This window comes from Castor canadensis, chromosome 9 (genome assembly GCF_047511655.1).
Source record: "Castor canadensis chromosome 9, mCasCan1.hap1v2, whole genome shotgun sequence".
In the NCBI taxonomy this organism is placed as follows: domain Eukaryota; kingdom Metazoa; phylum Chordata; class Mammalia; order Rodentia; family Castoridae; genus Castor; species Castor canadensis.
Genome location: NC_133394.1, coordinates 33,690,494 through 33,713,860, shown reverse-complemented (window position 1 = coordinate 33,713,860; position 23,367 = coordinate 33,690,494). Strand labels below are relative to the sequence as shown.

The window sequence follows — 23,367 nt, the reverse complement described above, 5'->3', positions numbered from 1 at the left end:
TTATATTCTCTAGGATATACCAAATAAAGTAATAATCCCAAAGGCAGTCTGTTTCAGAAAATCAATTTAAAAAGTAAGTTAAAATTAATCTTGCTTATACTCCAAATAAAATAAAAGCACACTCTTCTGAGGCTTGGTGTAACTTTAGGATGAAGCCAGCCATGCTTTCAGGTGTTCTGAGCCATTTTACTTGCCCTGGTCATTCTTGTATGGATTCCTTTCCAGCATGATACATCCAGGATTTGTGTGTCCTCCTGATTAACAGATAAAGTTACAATTTTTGAATAGTTTTCTTGGTGAGGCACATGAACCTATGCTGATTCATTAACATGGTTGGGTGGCACACCTTATGCCAAAAGGTAAATACTAGGACAATCAGCTGTGTTTAAATGTGAAGTCTGTGGCTGAAGTTATTGTCACACACAGGGGTTGTGCCTCAGGCTGTTGCAGTGTTATCACCATGTTTTTTAGCCAGCCATCACTGACAGCAGAAAAATCCCTGGTAAATGGATTAGCCTGCCTAGTTGGCACTTTGTTCTTGCAGATTCAATCTGCCCTAATCTCATTGTTTGGCTGTGATGGCATTCCACCCAGTCCCATTCCAACCTATTCCCTGACACCCACAAGGTATTATAAATATTTTTCCTTATTCTTCATAAAAACCCACCAGTAAAAACAAGGAAAGGGAATGTAGTTCAGTGGTAAGAGTGCTTGCCCAGCTTGCACAAAACCTTGGGGTCCCTAGCACCACAAGAAAGAAAACTCCTGAAAACAAGTTGACATTCACACATCTTTGCTTACTCCTATTAGAAATCTTGAAAAACTCTCTGGATATCATGAAGAAGTCTCTATTTTCTCAAGAGCAGAGCATGATGTACTTAATAAGATTTTGCATTTATCTCTAGAAGGTGGTCTTCACTCATCTGACTTTAAAGTGGAAAAGAGAGAAGACAAGTTGATTCCTTAGGTATTTTTTCTAAAATTTAGCATGTGGGAAGTCAAAGCCTTTTTTATCTGAACTGAGTAGCTGTTTAATGAGGTCCCTTTATCACCACTCCAAAATGCACTTTCAAAACAAAAGTTAGAAAGCTTTCTGGTCCATTCTCAACAAGAATCTGTTTCTGTTCAAAACCCATCCTGACCTTTTTGTTGAAGAAGAACAAAATAATGTAGTAACAAAAACACAAGTGGCTGCCAAAGGAAGAGAGAAAAAAAAAAAGAGTTCCTGTAAGGGACTGAAACAATAAATCTCCTCTCTGCTGAACTCCCAAAGGGAGTGTGTGTATTTCCTCCAGTTCTTTATCAGAGCCCCAAAATAAGTAGGAATGGGCAGTGGCTGTACACATGCAGCACACCTTTTCCATTTGCTGATAGAGTCCTGCCAGGCAGGGAGGGAGTTTTCCCTGCCTTATGCTGGAGAGAGAAGCCACTGAAGCAACCCGCAGGCACCATGCAACTGCTTCAAGTGACCATTCTTTGTCTTCTTTTGTCCAGTCTTTGCAGCAGTGATGATGGCGCAGGTACCATTTTCTCTTATTTTTCTGATGATGTGGGTAAGAACTCATTATTAAAGGGCTCTTAGCCTTCCCTGCAACTTCGGTGCTGCAATTCATTTGCTCCATGGAGTGTGTGAACACTGATGTGGAGTGCAAGGAGATGGTTCCACAGAGAGAATATGTGCTTTCACTGTAGAGAAATGTGTGCTAGTTCAATGGCCTTGAAATGTGTTTGATGGAATCACTGAGTTACTGTAAAGATACAATTGTCTTTCTCGAGAATAAAAATCTTGAGTCAGAGAATAAATGTAGAGAATGGCTAAAGTGCACTATTTCTTTAAAAATGTATTCTTTTCAGAGATAAGTCCAGAAATAATGAGATTGCTATGCTTGTGTGAAAGACTGCAATTGGAAATATTGCACTGCAAATGTCAGCCTGTATTAGTTGCAACTGTCTTTCAGCCCTGATAGGGTAAGCTGCCTAGGGAAGTGAATCTTAATATCTTAAGAGAGTAGCGTGAATAGAGAAAAAGTTTATAGGCTTTTGTTGCAAAAATATGCAAATATCTGGACATCTATATACAACAGTTCAGGAATTTATAGACATAAAAATCCTGCCTATGATTCTGAATAAACCTTGACTACATTAATGACCAGTTGCAAGAATGATTACATTTGACTTTCAACCCTTCCTGAACAATTCAAAATAAACAATTAAGCTTAATCAATATTTACTATTCTCCTATCCTGTCTTGGGCCTTGTGAGGAATATAAAAATGAGTAAGATGTCCTTGTTCACAGTGGTAAATGTACTGTTGGGAAACTGGTAACTCTAGTACCAGAAAGATTCAATAAGTGTGAAAACCAAAATGCAAACTATCATAAAAAAACACAATTGAGAGAATTGATTATGATTCTGAGAAACTTTGGGATGGAGAAGCGAGAGAATTCAAGAAATTCAGTTCTAACTTTATTGTAATTGTGCTCTCTCAAACTTTTCTGCTTATAAAATTGTAATCTATAGTAAATAATGTAGAGGAAAAAAATCATACTCTTTCTTGAGCAACATTTTATCAGTTTTTTTTAAAACATCTCTTGTAAACTTAGGACAAATTCTAAAGCAGCTCAAAAATCACATACTTACTTCTCTTGCATCTTGGAGTTTCCAGGATTAAGTTGCAGCAGAAATTTAACTTACAAGAGTTACTACGAATCTGACTGTTTAAAATAAAGAATAATTATGAGATGTTCACAGAAGTCCATGTACTAGTTTATAAGGAACTCTGTAGTATGCATGGGAAAATTTGATAAGAATTCCAACTCCTTGAAACACACTGCTCACAAATACATGCTTGGTTAATATAAATTCTGAAAGCCTTGGGTTAGGCTGTTGGAGTTCCAGGTCTCCAAGTATGGGTGAGTACACCACTTCGTCAGCATTGTTAAATGCAGACTGGATTACACGCCCTTCTAAAAACAAAGTGAAACAGGATCAATAGAATTCACCTCCAAAACCTGTTCACAAGGATGGTGAAAGATAATGCAAAATGGCCTGACAGATTGTTCTATGTTGGCCATTATGGGAAAATGCCAACCTCCTTTAGTTCACTGGTAATGAGCCCATCCTTTCTTTAAGTGCCATTTTTCTAATGAATTCATGTAGAAGAGTTTTCCATTTAGGCCAAGGTAATAGATACATAACTCTCTCCTTCAAATTCTGTGAACAATTCTAATTTGCTAATAAGTATCTGTAAAACATAATAAAATATATTGCCCCATTTATATTAGAAAAGGAAGTTATGGCACAGGAACATAAAACAACCACCAAGTAGTGCCCAGAAGAAGCTGGAAGAAATTTTCCCATCTATGTGTATGACTTTGTTGCACCTGGCTCTGTTTTATGTTTCCTTTACAGTTTGGGCACAGGAAATGAAGCATTTCCTAAGCAGATCCTGTCAGTTCTTTTCTTAACTCCTTGTACCAAGGAAACATTGATTTAACAGCTTCACATGTTCCCCAAACAGAATAATTAACACATTTCATCAACAGAGTTGATAGTTGGGGTTGAGGAAGGAGTGATTTCATCCGCCTAAATTCACAAATTGTCAAGCAGATTCATGCTTTTTTACATAGTAATTTACTTCTAAATAATGATCTTTTAGCAAAATTTTCTTTTCCTTTCCGATGTCTTTGTCAGTCTCAGATTTAAATAAAGAAAATACAAATTTTTGTGCTTTTTTGTCAAAATCATGGGAATCTTTCTACATGGGAGTGAGTGACTTTTATTACTCGGTTGGTGGCATAGTATTTTACAGTGTCCAATTTGAAAAGCTGTGCTTTTGAAATATGTATGGGAGGTTCTTGAAAGGAAACTGCCATTTTTTCCTATGGTTTTCTAAATTGTATTTAAAACTGAACAGACCCCTACAGTGGCTTTTAAGCTCCTTTAGCTTTTAAGTCTAGATCGATGAGATTTTGACTGTTGGGATTCAGAGGAGTTAAATGAATAGGGATTCCAAGAAAAAGGAGGCCCTGGAAACAAGGTTTATTTATTCTTCAAGTGCCAGTTGCTTTTTAAACTTTACATTAATTTAGAAGAGACTAAAATGTTCTAGGCAATTGCAGACAGGAGCAAATATCACTTTATTGGTATCTAATAAAGGTTTTAATTGCTTGGAGAGATTCATTGTTAGTAACTGACTATTCAATTTCATGAAGAGAAAATTGATCAAACACACTACAAGCAGAAACTATTCAAAATTCTTTAGGTTTATAGAGATCAATAAGACTCATCCCTTGCCCTAAAAATGAGGAAGAGAAGAAGATGAGTAATTTTAAGTTTGATTATATTGTAGTTCTGAAAAAGCAAACAAAATTGCTATTTATAACGTGTTAACTGTTTTTGAATTAGTCTTAAAACATGCGTGTTTACAATCTAAACATCTATATCTAGATCATATTCTATAGTTTTCTTAGGAATTTCAATAAGGAACGTTATCACTAGCATCTTTGAATTGTCCTGCAGGCTTTTATATGAGTGTGTGTATATATATATGCAAATATTTGTTTTGAATTACTAATTGCATCATTTTCTCTAGTAGACTTCTTACCTCAGGAAAAACATTTACAATGTAGTCATTTTCTACCCAGCAATATGAATGTTTCCAAGTGGACTCAAGAAAAAACAATGAATAAAGTTTCTCAGTATCTCATTAAAAAAAAAAAGCAAACAAAGAATGGTATGGAAATTTCACAAATTCACAAAATTGGTTTGGGATGTGGTGATATCACACAAGTTGCCATATAAAAGTATAAGTTATGATGAACTTGGAAGCTTGAAAACTGAATGTCTGAATATAAGTAAAATTTCTTGGGTGTAAATATTAAAACATTAATGTGCTCTAGTCTAGAAATATAAGGAAGCTACATGTTGGGAATGATTACATATTAGGAAATAAGGTTAAAAATATGACATCAGGAAACACTGAACACCGGGATGAAATACTGACTCATATTACTGGTGTAGTTCAATGGTAGAGCACATGCTGAACATGCGTGAAGACTTGGGTTCAATTCCTGGAATCATAAAAAAATGAACAAAAGAAATACTGACTCATGTTTTTAATTAATTTACAGCCTGCAGTGGTATTTGAGCATGGGAATAATATGATTGGAGCTATAAATTGAGAAAATCTATTTGTCATCAGAATGTTAATTAGACTCTAATACTCAGGAGAGATGAAAGATAAGAAATTAGTTGAACAGTCATTGAAAACCTGAATTCATCAATAAAATGAAAAGAAGGGTCTGAGAAAAGCTTTAAAGAAGTAGAAAATGTGTAATTTGACATATTATTTGTACTGGCATGAGGAAGAAAATGATGAACATAAAATTGAGCTTATTTTCATACTAGAAGTAAGCAAATGGCTTGGCAATGGAAGGAGGAAAGATATAATTGCATTAGTACTAAACACAATAATGACAAATGAATGCATAAATGGAATTATTGCCCCTTTATTTTCATGTTTAATTTCTTCCTATGATAACCATCTACTACTTGTGAAAGATTGTCAATAGGTATGAATCATATAACAAAGATAAAGATAAAAGTGGATTATTTTTATTACAAGTTATAAAAGACAGCACCAACTATAAGGGAGAGGGCTTCTTATAAAAGACTAGCCAGTTTTCAAAGCCAAGTGGGAGAAAAGATGATAATAATAGGTGGACAAGCTAGTTTCAGGTAATAGTAATTTACAACAAATCTGGATAGAGAAACTGCTGTGACTATACCTGTTCAGAGGGAGAATAAATAGAATTGGCTCCACTTCTCCTTTTGGGTATTAAACAATTATACATTCTTATAGTTCCAAATATTCAAGTAGATACCTTATTCTCAACTGATGCCTCAAAATACAAGACCAATTTTCTTTAAAAGCAAATTTCACAGAAAAAGTAGTCAGTAAAAATTAAATGAATACCACAACATTGTTACTTCCTGTGTTCTTTTTAATTAACTTGAGTTACTTCAAAGTAGACTGTTTTACTAAGTACTTCTGTTTAGTTTAATTGGCATCACTATGTTTTATCTGAAATGGGTGGCCTATCCTAGGAAGAATTAAACCAATATGAAATAAATCTTATAGAGAAAAGTATTTAGTCCTCAAACCATTTTTTTATCATTCTTTCTTCAATAACCCATTTTTTAAGTGGTCCCTACCTAAAAGCAGAAGTGATCTTTCTAGAATTCCTGTTTTCAAGAGATTCATAACTGTTGCCAGAAATATATTCTCTGGCAATTTTATCTCATGGATAATAATTATTCCAAAAACAAGGAAAAGATTAACATTTGAGGGTTTCAGAAAGCTTTTTAACTTGCTAGATATATAATTTCCCTTTTCCACTTCATTGTTGAAGATATACTCCAAACTTTAAGTAAATATTTTCACTAAAAAATTTATATAATCCAAGCTACTTATACCCATTTTCTTAATAATCAATTTCAAATATCTTCCTCATCTTTAAGAACATTTTGAGATGCACATTTCTTAACATTGAATATCAGAGCAGGAATTTACTGTACATGATACTCAATTCCTGTGTGGTATCTACTTTCTGGCTTCAGAATTCCTATGATCATCATAGTTCTATTGGTTTAGGGTAATAATACCTGCTGGGTGTTAGTTCTCTCAGAAGAGAGACTTACAAAAAGTTAAACTAGCAAACAAGGACCTTTTTGAACTGTTGCACACAACAGCAGTATAACATAAGAAACATTAGTGATGTCAATTAAATCTAGAAAGGCTACTATATGGTTCCTAAATGTTGAGCAACCATAAGAAAAAGCTTTTTAAACTTGAATAGAGGTTTCATATCTTGTTGGACGAACTCTCAGTAGATATAATCATAACTGCTCTCTAAATAGAAACAGTCACTATGTGAGTTGAACACCTGCTGTGTCTTTCCCTATATCTTTTCTGGTCATGTGTACTCCAGCCATTGCTGTGGTAACCATCTGTGCACAGGTATACCACATAGCACTTGGCCTCATTTTAATGCATATATTTTGCTTTCTCTCTGGTGCTATTTTGATGCTAACATATGTTTCAGAATTCCATGTGGCACTGTCAAATCCTTGAGTTAGAAGTGCAGGACCATTAGCATTACATGAGATAGCTCTTGACCAAGCAGGGAATGGAGTCAGTAAGTAAATGCTTTCCTTTTCTACTCTGTTCCAGCTTCACTGTTTTACTACTCTACTCCTGAGATCATTTACCATTATAAATGCTCTGCACACCCATCCTTACCTCAGGCTCTGCTTTCTGGAGGAATTGGGAGATTTATTATTTTTCCTGAAAGAAACATTTTGGTTTGGATGATAATGTATACCTAGATACAGATTACAGTTTCTCTGACACTTTAATTAGTAAGTAAGACCATTTTTCTTCTTTACTTAAAAATCTAAAAGTGTTAAACAATATTTTGTTGAATAAGCTAAACAACATTCTAAACAGAGCCTGTTCTAAGGCAATCATTTGCCTGTTTGTATAGATTCAATAGTGAATTTATACTGCAAAGTTGGAAGTCAAGAAACGTCAATGTCATTGATTTTACTGAAAAGTGGATTTTTCAATCTGTTTAATCAGTCATATTCTGGCTGTAACTCTATTAGTTATGTCAAAGACCAGAAAATGGAGACTGCAATTGCATCTGGTCCAAGTTAATGCACATCTCACCAGGAACTTTATATATTTTATTTCTATAAATAGCTCAAGGCCACCCATAGCATTCCTTTTCCACTGACTAAGAAACAGAAGCTTGGAAACCATGTAAAGTTAAACTGGTATTGTGTGGCTTAAAATTGAAACAAGGATTGATGCTCTTCAAAACCTTTCCTAGGGCATGCTACCTTCCAGTACAGTAGTATTACATGGAATTTTCCGATTAAAAAGATAAGGGTTAGAGACCTACCACTTCAGTAAGTTAGATATCACTGCTGCCTCTCCTAGCATCTTCTGCATGTCTACTTATCAGTAACAATTTCTTAATATCTTGAATTCAATTCAGGCAATGGGTTCCTAGGAATCCTAGGCATTTGCCTGCTTACCCACTGTTATGTTGGTTGAAATGCACTTGCCTCTAAATGTCAATGAAGTGAAAATGTGATTTGGAGGAGAAGAAGAAAAGAAACTAAAAGGAAATGACCACTATTGAATAATCACTTAGTATCACATTTATAATATTTCTAGAGTCAGATTGTCTGGGTTCAAATTTCAGTTCTCCCATTTACAAGTGATGTAAATTTGAGCAAGTTACTTAACTTTCTGCTTCCTCAGTTGTAAAATAGGGATAAATACAGTTCTTGCCTCATTGGCAAATCATGTGAAGTAATATACACACAGCACCTAGAAGAGTGTGCAGCCTGTGGCAAATGCTTTAGAAATCCTGCTGAACTTTGGAACTCAGAGTCCTACAGTCTATTATATCCCATCCCTTAGGTAAATGTCAAGGTGATTCCACTCAGAATCAGCAAATATTTAAATAAGAATAATGTTAACTCTCACCAGCTAAAATACAAGTACAGGAAAATTTTCACAATAGAACTAATATAGGACACCAGACAGATGCTCGCCAAATCGCCAAATATATTTTTAATCACAACATATGTAAGTACAATATGACATGTGCAAATTTATGTATTCTCTAGAAACCTTTTAGATCCATAAGTTATTTAATTTACTCCGAGAACTAAACATTCAAATTAATAAGCAAAATAATGTATCAATTTAATGAGAATTCTAATTTTTTAAACTGAAATAGTAAAAATATTATTGCCTACCATAAAATATCAAGCATTGCTTAATCTGAGAGGTAGAAGGAAACATGGTCTTAATGTGAAAACTAAATTTGGGTCTAGTTTCCTAGTCTGCTAGAATTGGACAATGAAATAAATCCTTTTTCACCTCAGTTTCTGGATCTAAAAATGAGAAAAGAATATCTGTTGCTATAGTATTGGTACTACATAACAATGAAAAAAAGCCTTGTAAGTGTCTTGTAAATCACAAATTCCTATTAAAATATTAACTGTTTTTATGTTAACTAACATTTAATTATGTTCAACTGATAAGTAGAAAGATATCATAAATTTCAGAATTCTTTTTTATAGCTGCACCTCTGTCATCCCATCATTTCTCTTTTATTTATAATCTGTTTACATATTTTTTGTGATAGTTTCACAACCAAATGGCCATGTGTTGAAATAATGCTAGGGCTGTAATAATCGCACAAACAAAACACAGAAAGCCATTCGTATTGCACATTGCATTTATTTTTAACTGAAGTGGGAAAAGAAATCCTTTTTCGTGGTATGAACTGTGAAATTTCCCTCCTAGGGTGCTCTGCAGGTGTGAGGACACAGATGTATCCCTCTTGGGCATGCCCAGGATACAGAGGCCACTCCCGCATTCACCAGCTTAGAGCCATGGTGACAACTCCTCTGTCCAACCTCATGATAACACTCAATTATGTCTCTTTGAATATCTAGTTTTAAAAGGTGAGACTCACCTTTTAAATGCACAGAGTAAACAAATTTAGATACTTGTTAATGATAATTGTACTATCATAGTATTTTTCTTTTCATTTTCTGACAGTTTCATTTATTTGGAACAAGTTTTTAGTCAATTAAAATCTAAATCTCTATAGCTTTATAAAATAAAAGAAAATGATAAGGCTGCCAGTCATTTAAAAACCTATTAGTAGGATCAGTTACCACCCAACTGTACATAAATCTTTTGGAAGCAAGGACAATGCTAATTGATCATTTTCAATTTTCCCAGCACCCATCTGTGAGCACATAAGGATGTTTAGTAACTAGCCCTTGCTTTAGTTTGAAGAACTATATTTTTTCAAAACTCAACAGAGTTGAAAATACCTAAGGCACTCCTGGATTTATTTTCAGTTATATGAGGACAATATTTATTTTCATCCTTGGCCTATGTAGTGGAGAAGCTGTGAGTCATTTGGGGACACATGCTCAATTAGTTGGTTGAAGTTACTTGATTTGCTCTATAAAGATGACTTAGCATCTCATTTTGTATAAGTAGCAGAAAGTGCCTACCTGTGGATTACACCAAAATGGCATGATTATCAGAATGCAAGTGTTGCTCACAAGAAAAAAGTTCTTGTCTTATAATTTTATGCATCATTCATCAGGTCATCCTGAACAATTTTGATGAACTTAGTCACACCATCACTAGAACAGAATGTAAAATTATTAAAATTAAAGTGGAAATACACATTGATTATATAGTTTACAACTCTAAAGTTCAGTACATTGATTATTCTATCTTTATTCTAATACTATGTAAAAGTAAAGGCAACAGATACTTCAGTTTTAAACATTTCGTAGATCAGTAAATAATAAAAATGCCATTTATGGAGTTGATATGGGAATAACATCTTTGTTCTTTGTCAAGTAAAGACACAATACATATACTATTTACATGAATATTACATTTTAAAAGGGAACTTTAGCTAAAAAAGTTGAATATACTGGGTAACATAGCAATATTTTCATATTTGTTTTGTCATTGAGTCCTGACTAGTGTCACAGCCAGCACTGCACAATGGTGGAGTGTGGACTGTCCTCTGAGTCAAGAGACCTTAGTCTTAGTTGCCAGGCCACAAGTGTACTGTGTGATGATGCAAGCAGAGTTTTTATTCTTTCAAGGTTTTATCTTACACATCTATAAAGTAAGCATGTTAAATGATGTCAAGGTTTGTTCCAGATCTACAATTCTATGCTCTTACTATACCAAACCTTTTCTACACATTTTGTTTCAAGTTACCTTGCTTCACATTCATTCCCATATTGTTAGATACCCTTATTCTGGAGCAAAGTATTCAACTCTGTTCCATGATACTTTCTTCCTTTGGGGAAGTAATTTAGAGGGAGTTATTGGAGTTGGAGGGGGGGGAGGGATGTTCTCCAGAAGAAAATGAGGTTTAAAAAAGCTGAGACTGTGATATATCATAAGAACTTTTGTAAATGTCGCAATGTACTCCCAGCACAATAATAATAAAACGAATTTAAAAACAAAAGAGCTGAGAAAGTGATGAGGCTGATAGAAAGAGGTTTGAGGTATGGGAAATGCTCTACATGTCCCACTGGTCTCTAGCCTTCTTTACAGTGGCCCCTGGAGTTTCTTCTTCCCACTTGTCAATCCTTCTCTGTATCCATTCCATCTACTTTCCTGTCCTCAGAAGATAAGCAGAGGTGTTTGCCTTTCAAGGAAAGTGTTAGTCTCTTCTTTTCAGGGGAAATTTTGGTATGAATTCAGTGTAATCTTATTTATTTTTGCTTGTATAAGTATAGGATAGGAAACTAGATTGGCCAAGATAAATATTATTTGAACTACTGAAATCTCTCTAGGCACACAGGCTTACAATTCCAGCTTTGCTTGGCCATTCCCTCAGAATAAAGCTCCCACCCCCTACTTGTTATAAGATTGTCTTGATTGCATTCATTTCTACTATTAATCTCCCTCTTTCTTTCATCAACACTGATAGACCCTAGACATCTACCCTTTAGGCTACTCAAGAAAATTAACCACTTTTAATTGCCACAGTATTCCCTTCAAAGTTTCAAACTGAGTCAACATGTATTTGTTAATCCAAAACCAAAAATACCTGGTTCCTAAGGAACCATTAAGAGTGAGAAGAATTTGAGAGAGTGTGGAGGATTAAATGACAAGCATTTAAGATATTTATTCATAAATATCTTGTGAACATGAAAGAAGAAGTTGTGATATTATGACTCTGAGCTAGATGAGAAGGAAAACTTTTTAGTATTGGAAAATGTCACTTTGAAATTTATCACATGGTTCATTACCCTGCTATTAGTTAATAAATTAGTTATAGGTAAAGCTTGACATCCTCTCTCCGAGTCCAGAAACCAACCGCCCTTCACAGACAACAAGCGGGCATGTGTTGTTTGGCCACACAGTGTTTTATAATTGTAGGAGAATACTTTTTTTAACAACTCATGAGACAACAGAAGCTGAGAGACAGAGAGAGTATAGAAAAAGAAAGAAAGAAAGAAAGAAAGAAAGAAGAAAAAGACTTTTTTCAGCTTTTCTGGCAACTCTGGGCTTTGTATTCTCTTGTGGTATCATTCACTTAGACCAGAAGTACACATGCCCCTTTAAATGGGGGGAGTGTCCTCTTTCCTATAAACATTCATGTACTATACCCTACCTGAAATTCTCATTATCTCTCTACTGAGCCACTGAACATCACCTATTTTGTAATATCTTTAGTGTTTAACCTAAAGTATTTGGTGAACAAATTGCAAAACTGTGACCATGTTTGAGATGATTCAGCCAATGCTGAAATGACAGGGCTCTGGGGCTATTTCCTACAACTAACAAGGCTTGCCAACTCAATCTAAGAATTATTTTATTAGCATACATTAATTGTACAAAGTAAGGGGTTTCATTATGACATTTCCCCATATATACATATAACATACTTTGATCATATTCACCCCTCTATTACTCAATCTCAGAATTTTATATTTCTTTTCTTTTCTTGGTAGTGCTAGGGTTTGAACACAGAGCCTCATGCTTGCTAGGCAGGTGCCCTACCACCTGAGCCACTCCACCAGCCCACAATCTCAAAATTTTAAAGAACTATTCCAGCCACCAAATTTTTCCAAGTACCAGAAAAAAAAGAATTTTTATGTTATCACGTTGCTACCAATAATTAACTTATCACTGATTACTACTCTTTTTTCATGGTCTTAAGAAAATATAACACTTAGAAAATGAATTAAAGAGCATAGAAACCACAAATCATAAGTAAAAATTCTATTTTTCTTTATTCGTTTTTAAATTTTTTTATTATTGTTGTACTGGGGATATACTGACATTTACAGAATTTATTACAATTTATCATAGTTGAATTCACCCCCTCCATTGTTCTTCTTTATCCTCCCTCCTGCATTCCTGGAATAGATTCAACAGGTCTCACATGTAATTTTTCCAATTACATGTGTACACAGTATTTCCAGTATATTCACCTCCTTAATACTGATTGTTGACTATAAACTTCCTGACCTTGAGGACGATATTGAAGATGCTGACTTTTTTGCCCACTCTGATGAACTGGAAAGTTCTGTGGAAAACTAAATTTGAAGAGTGTATCAATTTGAAACTAGACTGTATAATCCAAATTAACAATTAAAACTTCTCTCCATAGGTCATACCAATATATGATAGGATTCTACAAAGTAATTTCTTCACAGATTCTCTAGTTTTCTTTTTTGTTCATGCTCAGGTTCCTTTCTAACCATTCCATGTTGGGAGCAGAGTTAGGTATGAGGGAGAATGAAAATTGAATAGAAAATATTACTTAGCTAGGCACAATAAGCTGTGTCTACACTCTGGCAGATGGTTAAAGCCAAGGGCTGAATGGTACATTTTCATGTGCTCCTCAAAGGTATACTTTTGGTACTAAATACTTCCTTGCCACATTAAGATGGATCCCCATTCTGGGAGTTGACTGGTTACTGCTTCTGGAGCACTAGTCATCCTGTGTTAAAAAAGAGATTCTTGATGTCCCCAACTCTAAAATGACCCTAAGCCTGCATTCTCATTCTCTCAATCATTTGGTCCACAAGAAATAGTCTCCTATTTCTTTTCCTACCAATCTCTGGCAGGGCAGCTTTATTTTCAACACAGTTAAAATTCTCCTGCTTCTACACCAACCAGCTAAGCAGCCATCTTTCATTCTCTGGATTTCCCAGTTGGGATCCCAAGTCATTATTCCTTCCAGCTGTACCAATCACATAGCAAGGAAGGTTTTTTGTTGTTGTTGTTACCTATCTGTGAATGTGAGTATCTGAGAATGATGGTGTGTCAGAAGTATTGATTCGGGGTTACAAATAAACTTTTTTTATTATTCATTTATTCACATATACATACATTGTCTGGGTCATTTCTTCCCCCTGACCCCCTCCCCCATCCTTTACCTCCTTCCCCTCTCAGTTGCAGGCAGGTCCTGTTCTGCCCTTATCACTAATTTTGTTGAAGAAAAGAGACAAGCATAATAAGAAAGACAAAGTGTTTTTGCTAGTTGAGTTGAGGATAGCTATACAGAGAGATTCCTAGCATTGCTTTCGTTTACACGTGTTGTGGCCCATGTTGATTCATCTCTAACTGATCTTTACCCTGGTTACTGATCCCCTTCTCATCCTAACCTCTGTTGCTTTAAGGTTTCTGTATTAGCTCCTCTGGAGTGGGGACATCAAATGCTTTCATGTTTTGGGTTTTCTACCTATTTCTATATCACCCATATGTGCTCTCCCCTTGTCATGTGGTCCCAGTCCAACCACATTGCTGCATTTGCCCTAGATCTAAAGTCCACATATGAGGGAGAACATTTAATTTTTGGTCTTCTGAGCTTGGCTAACCTCGTTCAGATTGATGTTCTCTAGTTCCATCCATTTACCCGCAAATGATAAGATTTCATTCTTCTTCATGGCTGAGTAAAATCCCGTTGTGTGTAAGTACCACATTTTCTTAATCCATTCATCAGTAGTGGGGCATCCTGGCTGTTTCCATAACTTGGCTGTTGTGAATAGTGCTGCAATAAACATGGGTGTGCAGGTGCCTCTGGAGTAACCTGTGTCGCATTCTTTTGGATATATCCCCAGGAGTGGGATTGCTGGATCATATGGCAGTCTATGTTTAGAGTTTTAAGAAGCCTCCAAATTTTTTTCCAGAGTGGTTGCAACAGCTTGCATTCCCACCAGCAGTGGATTAGGGTTCCTTTTTCCCCACATCCTTGCCAACACATGTTGTTGGTGGTGTTTTTGATGATGGCTATTCTAACAGGGATGAGGTGGAATCTTAGTGTGGTTTAGATTTGCATTTCCTTAATGGCTAGAGATAGTGAGCATTTTTTCATGTGCTTTTTTGCCATTTGAATTTCTTCCTTTGAGAAGTTCTGTTTAGTTCAGTTGCCCATTTTTTAATTGGTTCATTGATTTTAGGAGAGTTTAGTTTCTTAAGTTCCCTGCATATTCTGGTTATCAGTCCCTTGTCTGATGTATAGCTAGTGAATATTTTCTCCCACTCCGTGGGTGGTCTCTTCAGTTCAGAGACAATTTCTTTTGTTGTGCAGAAGCTTTTTAATTTTATGAAGTCCCATTTGTCCATCCTTTCTCTTAGTTTCTGGGCTGCTGGGGTTCTATTGAGGAAGTCCTTGCCAATACCTATTAGTTCCAGAGTGTTTCTTGCCCCTTCCTGTAGTAATTTCAGAGTTTCAGGTCTGATATTTAGGTCCTTGATCCATTTTGAGTTGATACTAGTACAGGGTGATAGATAAGGGTATAGTTTTAGTTTCTTGCAGACAGGTAACCACTTTTCCCAGAAACATTTGTTGAAGAGTCTGTCTTTTCTCCATTGTATGTTGTTGACACCTTTGTCAAAAATGAGGTGGGTATTTCTTCATGGCTGCATAAAATTCCATTGTGTATAGATACCACATTTTCTTAATCCATTCATCAGTGGTGGGGCATCTTGGCTGTTTCCATAACTTGGCTATTGTGAATAGTGCCGCAATAAACATGGGTGTGCAGGTGCCTCTGGAGTAACCTGTGTCACAGTCTTTTGGGTATATCCCCAAGAGTGGTATTGCTGGATCAAATGGTAGACCAATGTCTAGCTTTTTAAGTAGCCTCCAAATTTTTTTCCAGAGTGGTTGTACTAGTTTACATTCCCACCAACAGTGTAAGAGGGTTCCTTTTTCCCCGCATCCTCGCCAACACCTGTTGTTAGTGGTGTTGCTATTGATGGCTATTCTAACAGGGGTGAGGTGGAATCTTAGTGTGGTTTTAATTTGCATTTCCTTTATTGCTAGATGGTGAGCATTTTTTCATGTGTTTTTTGGCCATTTGAATTTCTTCTTTTGAGAAAGTTCTGTTTAGTTCACTTGCCCATTTCTTTATTGGTTCATTAGTTTTGGGAGAATTTAGTTTTTAAGTTCCCTATATATTCTGGGTATCAGTCCTTTGTCTGATGTATAGTTGGCAAATATTTTCTCCCACTCTGTGGGTGTTCTCTTCAGTTTAGAGACCATTTCTTTTGATGAACAGAAGCTTTTTAGTTTTATGAGGTCCCATTTATCTATGCTGTCTCTTAGTTGCTGTGCTGCTGGGGTTTCGTTGAGAAAGTTCTTACCTATACCTACTAACTCCAGAGTATTTCCTACTCTTTCCTGTATCAACTTTAGAGTTTGTGGTCTGATATTAAGATCCTTGATCCATTTTGAGTTAATCTTGGTATAGGGTGATATACATGGATCTAGTTTCAGTTTTTTGCAGACTGCTAACCAGTTTTCCCAGCAGTTTTTGTTGAAGAGGCTGCTATTTCTCCATCATATATTTTTAGCTCCTTTGTCAAGGACAAGTTGGTTATAGTTTTGTGGCTTCATATCTGGGTCCTCTATTCTGTTCCACTGGTCTTCATGTCTGTTTTTGTGCCAGTACCATGCTGTTTTTATTGCTACTGCTTTGTAATATAGTTTGAAGTCAGGTATTGTGATACCTCCTGCATTGTTCTTTTGACTGAGTATTGCCTTGGCTATTCATGGCTTCCTGTGTTTCTATATAAATTTCACGGTAGATTTTTCGATCTCTTTAATGTTATCATTTGCTGGTAAATGGGTGGAATTGGAGAACATCATTCTGAGTGAGGTTAGCCTGGCCCAAAAGACCAAAAATCGTATGTTCTCCCTCATATGTGGACACCAGATCAAGGGCAAACACAACAATGGGATTGGACTTTGAGCACATGATAAAAGCGAGAGCACACAAGGGAGGGGTGAGGATAGGCAAGACACCTAAAAAACTAGCTAGCATTTGTTGCCCTTAATGCAAAGAAACTAAAGCAGATACCTTAAAAGCAACTGAGGCCAATAGGAGAAGGGGACCAGGAACTAGAGAAAAGGTTAGATCAAAAAGAATTAACCTAGAAGGTAACACACACGCACAGGAAATCAATGTGTGTCAATGCCCTGTATAGCTATCCTTATCTCAGCCAGCAAAAACCCTTGTTCCTTCCTATTATTGCTTATACTCTCTCTACAACAAAATTAGAAATAAGGGCAAAATAGTTTCTGCTGGGTATTGAGGGGGTAGGGGGCAGAGGGAGGGGACGGAGAGGGTGGTAAGGGAGGGGGGTGGGGGCAGGGGGGAGAAATGACCCAAGCCTTGTATGCACATATGAATAATAAAATTAAAAAAAAAATGAGGTGGGTATAGTTGTGTGGATTCATATCTGGATCTTCTATTCTGTTCCACTGGTCTTCATGTCTGTTTTTGTGCCAGCACCGTGCTGTTTTTATTGCTATTGCTTTGTAATACAGTTTGAAGTCGGGTATTGTGATACCGCCAGCATTGCTTTTTTTGCTGAGTATTGCCTTGGCTATTTGCTTTAGAGTAGATTTTTAAAGAGGAAGTAACCCATGATATGGAAAACCTCAGAAAAAGAATGAAACAGAACTACAAAACACAATGAAAGGCCATTTCAGCAGAATAGAACAGAGGATAGAAGCTCTGAACTTGAAGGTAAAATGGCAATTAAAAGAAAAACTGAAGAACTATTAGTTAAACAAGTCAAGACCTATGAAAAGAAAATGCGGTAGCTCACTGACTCCATCAAAAGACCAAACCTGAGAATCATGGACATTGAAGAAGGAGAAGAGGTACAAGCAAAAGGAATGCATAATATATTCAACAAAATAATAACAGAAAATTTCCCAAACCTAGAGAAAACTATGCCCATTCAGGTACAGGAAGCCTCCAGAACACTGAACAGACCTGACCAAAATAGAACTACCCTACGACATTTTATCATTAAAACAACAAGTACAGAGACTAGAGAAAGAATATTGAAGGCTATAAGAGAGAAAAACAAACAACATACAAAGGTAAACCCATCAAAATCACAGCAGAATTCTCAACAGAAACATTAAAAGCAAGAAGAGCATGGAGTGAGATCTTCCAAGCACTGAAGCAAGGAAGGTTTGAATAGAAGGGTAGAAGCCCTCCTTAGGGCTGAAGGATGTAGAAGTGAACTAAATGACAAATGTTCTGCAAAGATGAACTCTTCTCAAATAATCTTTCTCTACACTCCAATTTTCTTTACATTTTAGAATGGGTGAAAGGATTCAAGGGTCCACAGGACACATTTTATAAATTGTGCTTAAAAATCTGCATGTGGTTTTCTATCCCACCATTTTGTAATTTCACACATCTGGATGCTTGACTAGAACTGTACTGTCCACATACTGTACTAAATATCATGCTCTAACCCTTTGTGCAAAGACAACTGAAGACCCAAATGTGTATTTTCTGAGTTTAATGTAATTATGCTATAAATCCATAGTATAATAAAATGTCTATATATTTAGAAATTAAGACATTCACTACAATAATCATTTAACTATACTTATATGTGTATTCTATAACATGGTATTATATACCATATATACATGTTGAAAGTTTTATTTTCTAAAAAATAAACTAGCACATTCACTTATAAATAACCTTTAGGTCATATTTAAAATATTATAGAATTTGAAATATATTGAATATAAAGATAAAATATTTTGTAACACCGTGTTTGGTGCAGTTAGCCCAGTAATTAGAAGGAAATTGAGAATTTTAAATGTCCACACTGGAAAGGAAGAATCCAAGTAAAGTGGATGTAAGAAAATAACAAAAATAAGGATGATAACTGATCACAATAACATTACTGTAGGTTGCCAGTTGCTCACATCTATAATCCTAGCTACTTGAGAGGCTGAGATCAAGATCATGGTTCTGGCCAGCCTGTGCAAATAGTTCATGAGACCCCCATCTCCACAATAACCAAAGCAAGATAAATCAGAGGTATGGCTCAAAAGAGGTAGAGTGCCTGCTTTGCAAGCCCAAATTGCTAAGTTCAAACCCCAGTCCCACCAAACAAACAAACAAAAACAAAAAACAGAATACTAAATCGCTGTCAATATGAATCAAGAGAAAAGCAAGAAGAAACAAATAAGTGGAAAGGAAATATTATTGCAGATTCTGATAAAATTAACATTCAATAAGTGTGTATGATAACAATCTTTATGCCCATAATTTTGGCAATTTATCTAAAATAACAAAATTTTCTGAAAATACAGCCTGCCAAAACTGACTCAAGCAGAAATATAACTTTGGTAGGCCTTTAACCATTAGGGAAATTGACTCAACAATCTTCCCACAAAGAAAACTCCAAACTCACCTTGTACCACAAGAAAGTTGCACAAAACATTCAGGTAATAAATAACTTTGGTTTTACATAAACTCTTACAGAGAATAAAAATAGAGGTCCTACTCTCCAACTTAAAGTTAGCGTGTTTGAAATCCAAACTTGACAGGAATAGTATATGAGAGGGATGCTGTAGGCCCATTTCCTTTTAAAAGATTTTTTTATAAACAGCAAAACCAAAAAGGACCAGTTGCAGAGATTCAACTCTGCAGTGCTAGCCACCCAAGATCCTGAGATCAGGAGAATCACAATTGATGTAGCCTGGGTAAACAGGAAGACCCCATCTCAGCCAGTGACTGTGTACACTGGTGTGGACTTGTCAACCCAGATTTTCAGGGAAGCATAAATAGGAGGATGACAGTCTAGGCTGATAAAGCAAGACCCTATCTCAAAAGCAGCCCTCAAAAAGGGCTGGTGGCATAGCTCATGTGATAGAGAGCTTGCCTAGCAAGCAGGATGCCCTGAGTTCAACGCCATAAACCTGCTAATAAACAAAACAAAACAAACAACAAAAACACCTAGCAAAGTATTTTTTAAGGTACAAATAATGTATACACATGTAAGTAAGTGTAAAAACAATAAAATAAAAGAAAAAGTGATATGTGTGTATATACATACATATATAATGGAATTATATATATATATATTTACATATACAATGGAATTATGTATATATATGTGTATATAAATATATATATAATGGAATTTTATTCAGTTATAAAGAAGAATGAAATTTTTGTTGGTCACAGGTAAATGGGTGGAACTGGAGAACATAGCCATGTTCAGAAAGACAGTGGTTGCATATTTTCTCTCACATGTGGAAGATAGATCCAATACAAATACAAGCATTAACAGACCATGTTAAAGGGAGCACACTAGTGGGAGGGGAGTAAATAACTAGGATAATGGAGGGTGAATGTGGTCCATGCACTCTCTGTACATGTATGAATACGGGACATTGAAACTTGTTGATGTCACTTTAAGAAAGGGAATGGGGTATCAGGGAGAATAATGGAAAGGATGAACCAAATCAAGATATAATATATGTCTATATGGAAATGTCACAATGAAATCCCCTGTATTCCTATCATATACTAATAAAATATTTAAAAAATATAAAATATACTGAGAAATGCACAAAAACTACCTACAGTATTTCGCAACTTTACATAAAGTTAAACGTAGTCAAATCTAAACTCTATTATATGCAAATGTACACTTACAGAGTAAGTCTGTAAGCACGACTAAGAATGATTACTATGTCAGATTGGTGGTTAGGTTTCGACAAGATGGCACAGCCTCCAACTATTTCAGCAGAGACATTCACCATCAATTATTTACACGCTAATTGATGTGTCTGTTGTTACACTAGACTGTAGACCGGTGCTGAGCATTTCTGACTAGCCGTGCCCCTTGAGATAGATCCCTTGTCTCCAAGCAGGAATTACCTTCTAGAGTTCAAATTCAAGCTTGGTTGCTATGCTTCCTGATGCTTAAGGCAAGATATTACTAGTTAGAACAATGTTTAAATTCTCCTGAGGACTTTTAATTCCATTTAAATTTGACTTTCCCCAATCCAGTCTAGTTCTTGGTAGACATACTTTAAAAAAATTAATCATTGTAAGAAGTGATCAAGCATTTATTAAAAGCATCTCTCTCCTGATGTGGTCGTACATGCCTGCTATTCCAGCTACTTGGGAGGCAAACATCAGGAGGGGCGAGATTCAAGGCCAGCCCAGGAAAAAAGTTAATGAGACCCTATCTCAACCACTGTGATCCCAGCCATGGGGGAGGATCATAGTCTAAGGTCATCCCCAGACAAAGAATGGGAGATCCTGTCTAAAAAAAAAAGGGGGGAGTGTGGCGTGACTCAAGTGGTAGAGTTCAAACCCCAGTACTGCCAAAAAAAAAGCACTTCTTTGTAAAGTCATGTGCTTTATTTTCTATTAAGTCATTTTAATATGGACACATATCTGACTTTATAAGTTTAAAACAATTCCATATTTGGGTATTAATTAAGAATTTATGAAAATATATATACATATAATCTCTATAACTTCTCCAATAAATGGAATTAAATGTTCAATGGTGCCTAAAGTGACTGCTACATTTTCTATATTAATAAATATAATAACATTTGCAAATTGAGTTTAAAAGCTTAACATAGAAATTGATTTTTTAAGTCTGACTTAAAAAAATCGAATATTGACTTCAAAGCCTAATTAACCTCTGAAAACTTTTTTTCTGTACCAAAATGTACACTTGAGGACATTAAGAAAACCTTAAAGAATATATCTGCAGATTGTACAAAATATTCAATCAAGATTGTAAGATATTTAAGTGAACTATTTAAATTGATAAAGGAAGTAAGCAGTGAACATTTATCCCATCATCTAACACAGCCCGAGTATCCAGTAGGCATTCAATTGAGTGAAAATAACTCTGAACTGTTCGATTGTGCGGTGTGGGATTTGTACGTTCAGGACTGTGGGGAAATGAGGGTAGAGGTGACTACTAAACACAGATTTCTGCAGGTGGTACAACTTGAGCTTTGATGAAAGAAAAATTACTCACCTTCTCTCCAAGCTTTATTGAATAAGAAGGTGGAATAATTAACTGTAGCTACAGAGTAAGAAAAAAAACTTCCCACAATTAAGGGATAGCATGGAAACCAGTTTATCTTTTTGAGAGTAATGAAGTTAACATGAGTTTCAAGTTGTAAATAAAATTTTATAAAGTTTCTTCTAGGATACTCATTTTTTTTTACATCTAATAATTATTGTACTTGACAGTAAGCCATCTCCACGATGGTCTCCAGGGGTCCTTACTTTTCGGTTTTCCCACCTTTCAATGGACTGGATTAGGGCTGAATTACATGATAATAGTACATGGTAGAAGTGACACTGTGTGACTTCTGCCCAGACTAGCTTCAAACCACGGATCTTCTGATCTCTGCCACCCAAGTAGCTGGGATTACAGGCGTGAGCCACTGGCGCCTGGCCAAATTGCTTTTTCTGGGGAAGCCAGCCATCATGTTGCGAGAACAACCAGAGAGCTTTATGGATATACCTCCTGGAGAAAAATGGAGGTCTTTACCCATAAGTGGCACTATCTTGCCAGCCAGTGAGGGAGGTACGTGGTAAATGGATTTTCCAAGTCCATCCAGCCTTCAGCTGATTTCAGCTCCAGTTACCATCTGACAGGTGTCTCATGAGATCCAAGCCAGAATTGCTTAAAGCATCTCTCAAAATTCTGCTCTCCAGAAACTGTGAGAAATAATAAATGATTGTTGTTTTAAGATTCGCATTTGGGGATAATTAGTTATGCAGCAAGAGATACAATGCCATCAATTAAAACTTGTAACACATTCAAGTTTTTGGTGCAAATTTTATTAACATTCAGATGATATAAAACAGAACACCTGGTACCAAGGAAATTTTTCTAGATTGCAGATCAAATTCTCTCCAGCTATATCCATGGTAACTGTTCAATTAATATTGACTGAGTTTATTCAATTGCCCCGTTATTTAGTTGTCCTACAGAGCCGAAAATATTTTTAGAATTATATTCCTTGTCTATTAAATTATTAAAGTACTTTAATTGGCCAGTGAAGGAACAGTACATATAGCAGCAGAATGATATTTTATCGCCTTTTTTGTAATGCATTTGCAATAATACTATTGTTAAGTATTATAATCAGTAGAATTTACTATATGCTTTTCCAAAATAGGCACTTAAAAACTTGGACAATGCAACTAGGGAAGATATGTTTTTTTAATGGCAAATGCATTTTACTAATGGATTTTGCTTACGATTCTAATTTGTATTTCTTTGATGTGCTGTAGTAGAGTTACTTCGCTCATGAACTATATTTGCCCATTTCTTTTCTCTGAATATTATGAAAATAACTACTGACTACATCCAACTAATGAAAAAAAATTAAAAATTTAGGGAGAATGTTTTTACTTTCCTTCATATATTGGAAAATTAAGTTAAAATATAAACTATATTAT

At 35.6% G+C, this 23,367-nt stretch overlaps 1 protein-coding gene across 2 annotated transcripts in view; it reads left to right on the top strand.

Moving 5' to 3' along the window:
• Positions 1-1,292: 1,292 nt before the first annotated feature.
• The window catches only part of Emcn (endomucin), a 122,310-nt gene continuing 100,235 nt past the window's right edge, over positions 1,293-23,367 (top strand). Inside the window, exon 1 of one of the 2 annotated variants that reach the window (XR_012435624.1) lies at positions 1,293-1,520. Coding sequence is in view for 1 of the 2 variants with exons in the window: in XM_020186414.2 (XP_020042003.1) it covers positions 1,451-1,520 (70 nt within the window). In the remaining variant the exon portion in view is untranslated. The remainder of the gene's footprint in view (positions 1,521-23,367) is intronic. The other variant, XM_020186414.2, reaches the window with a different exon arrangement.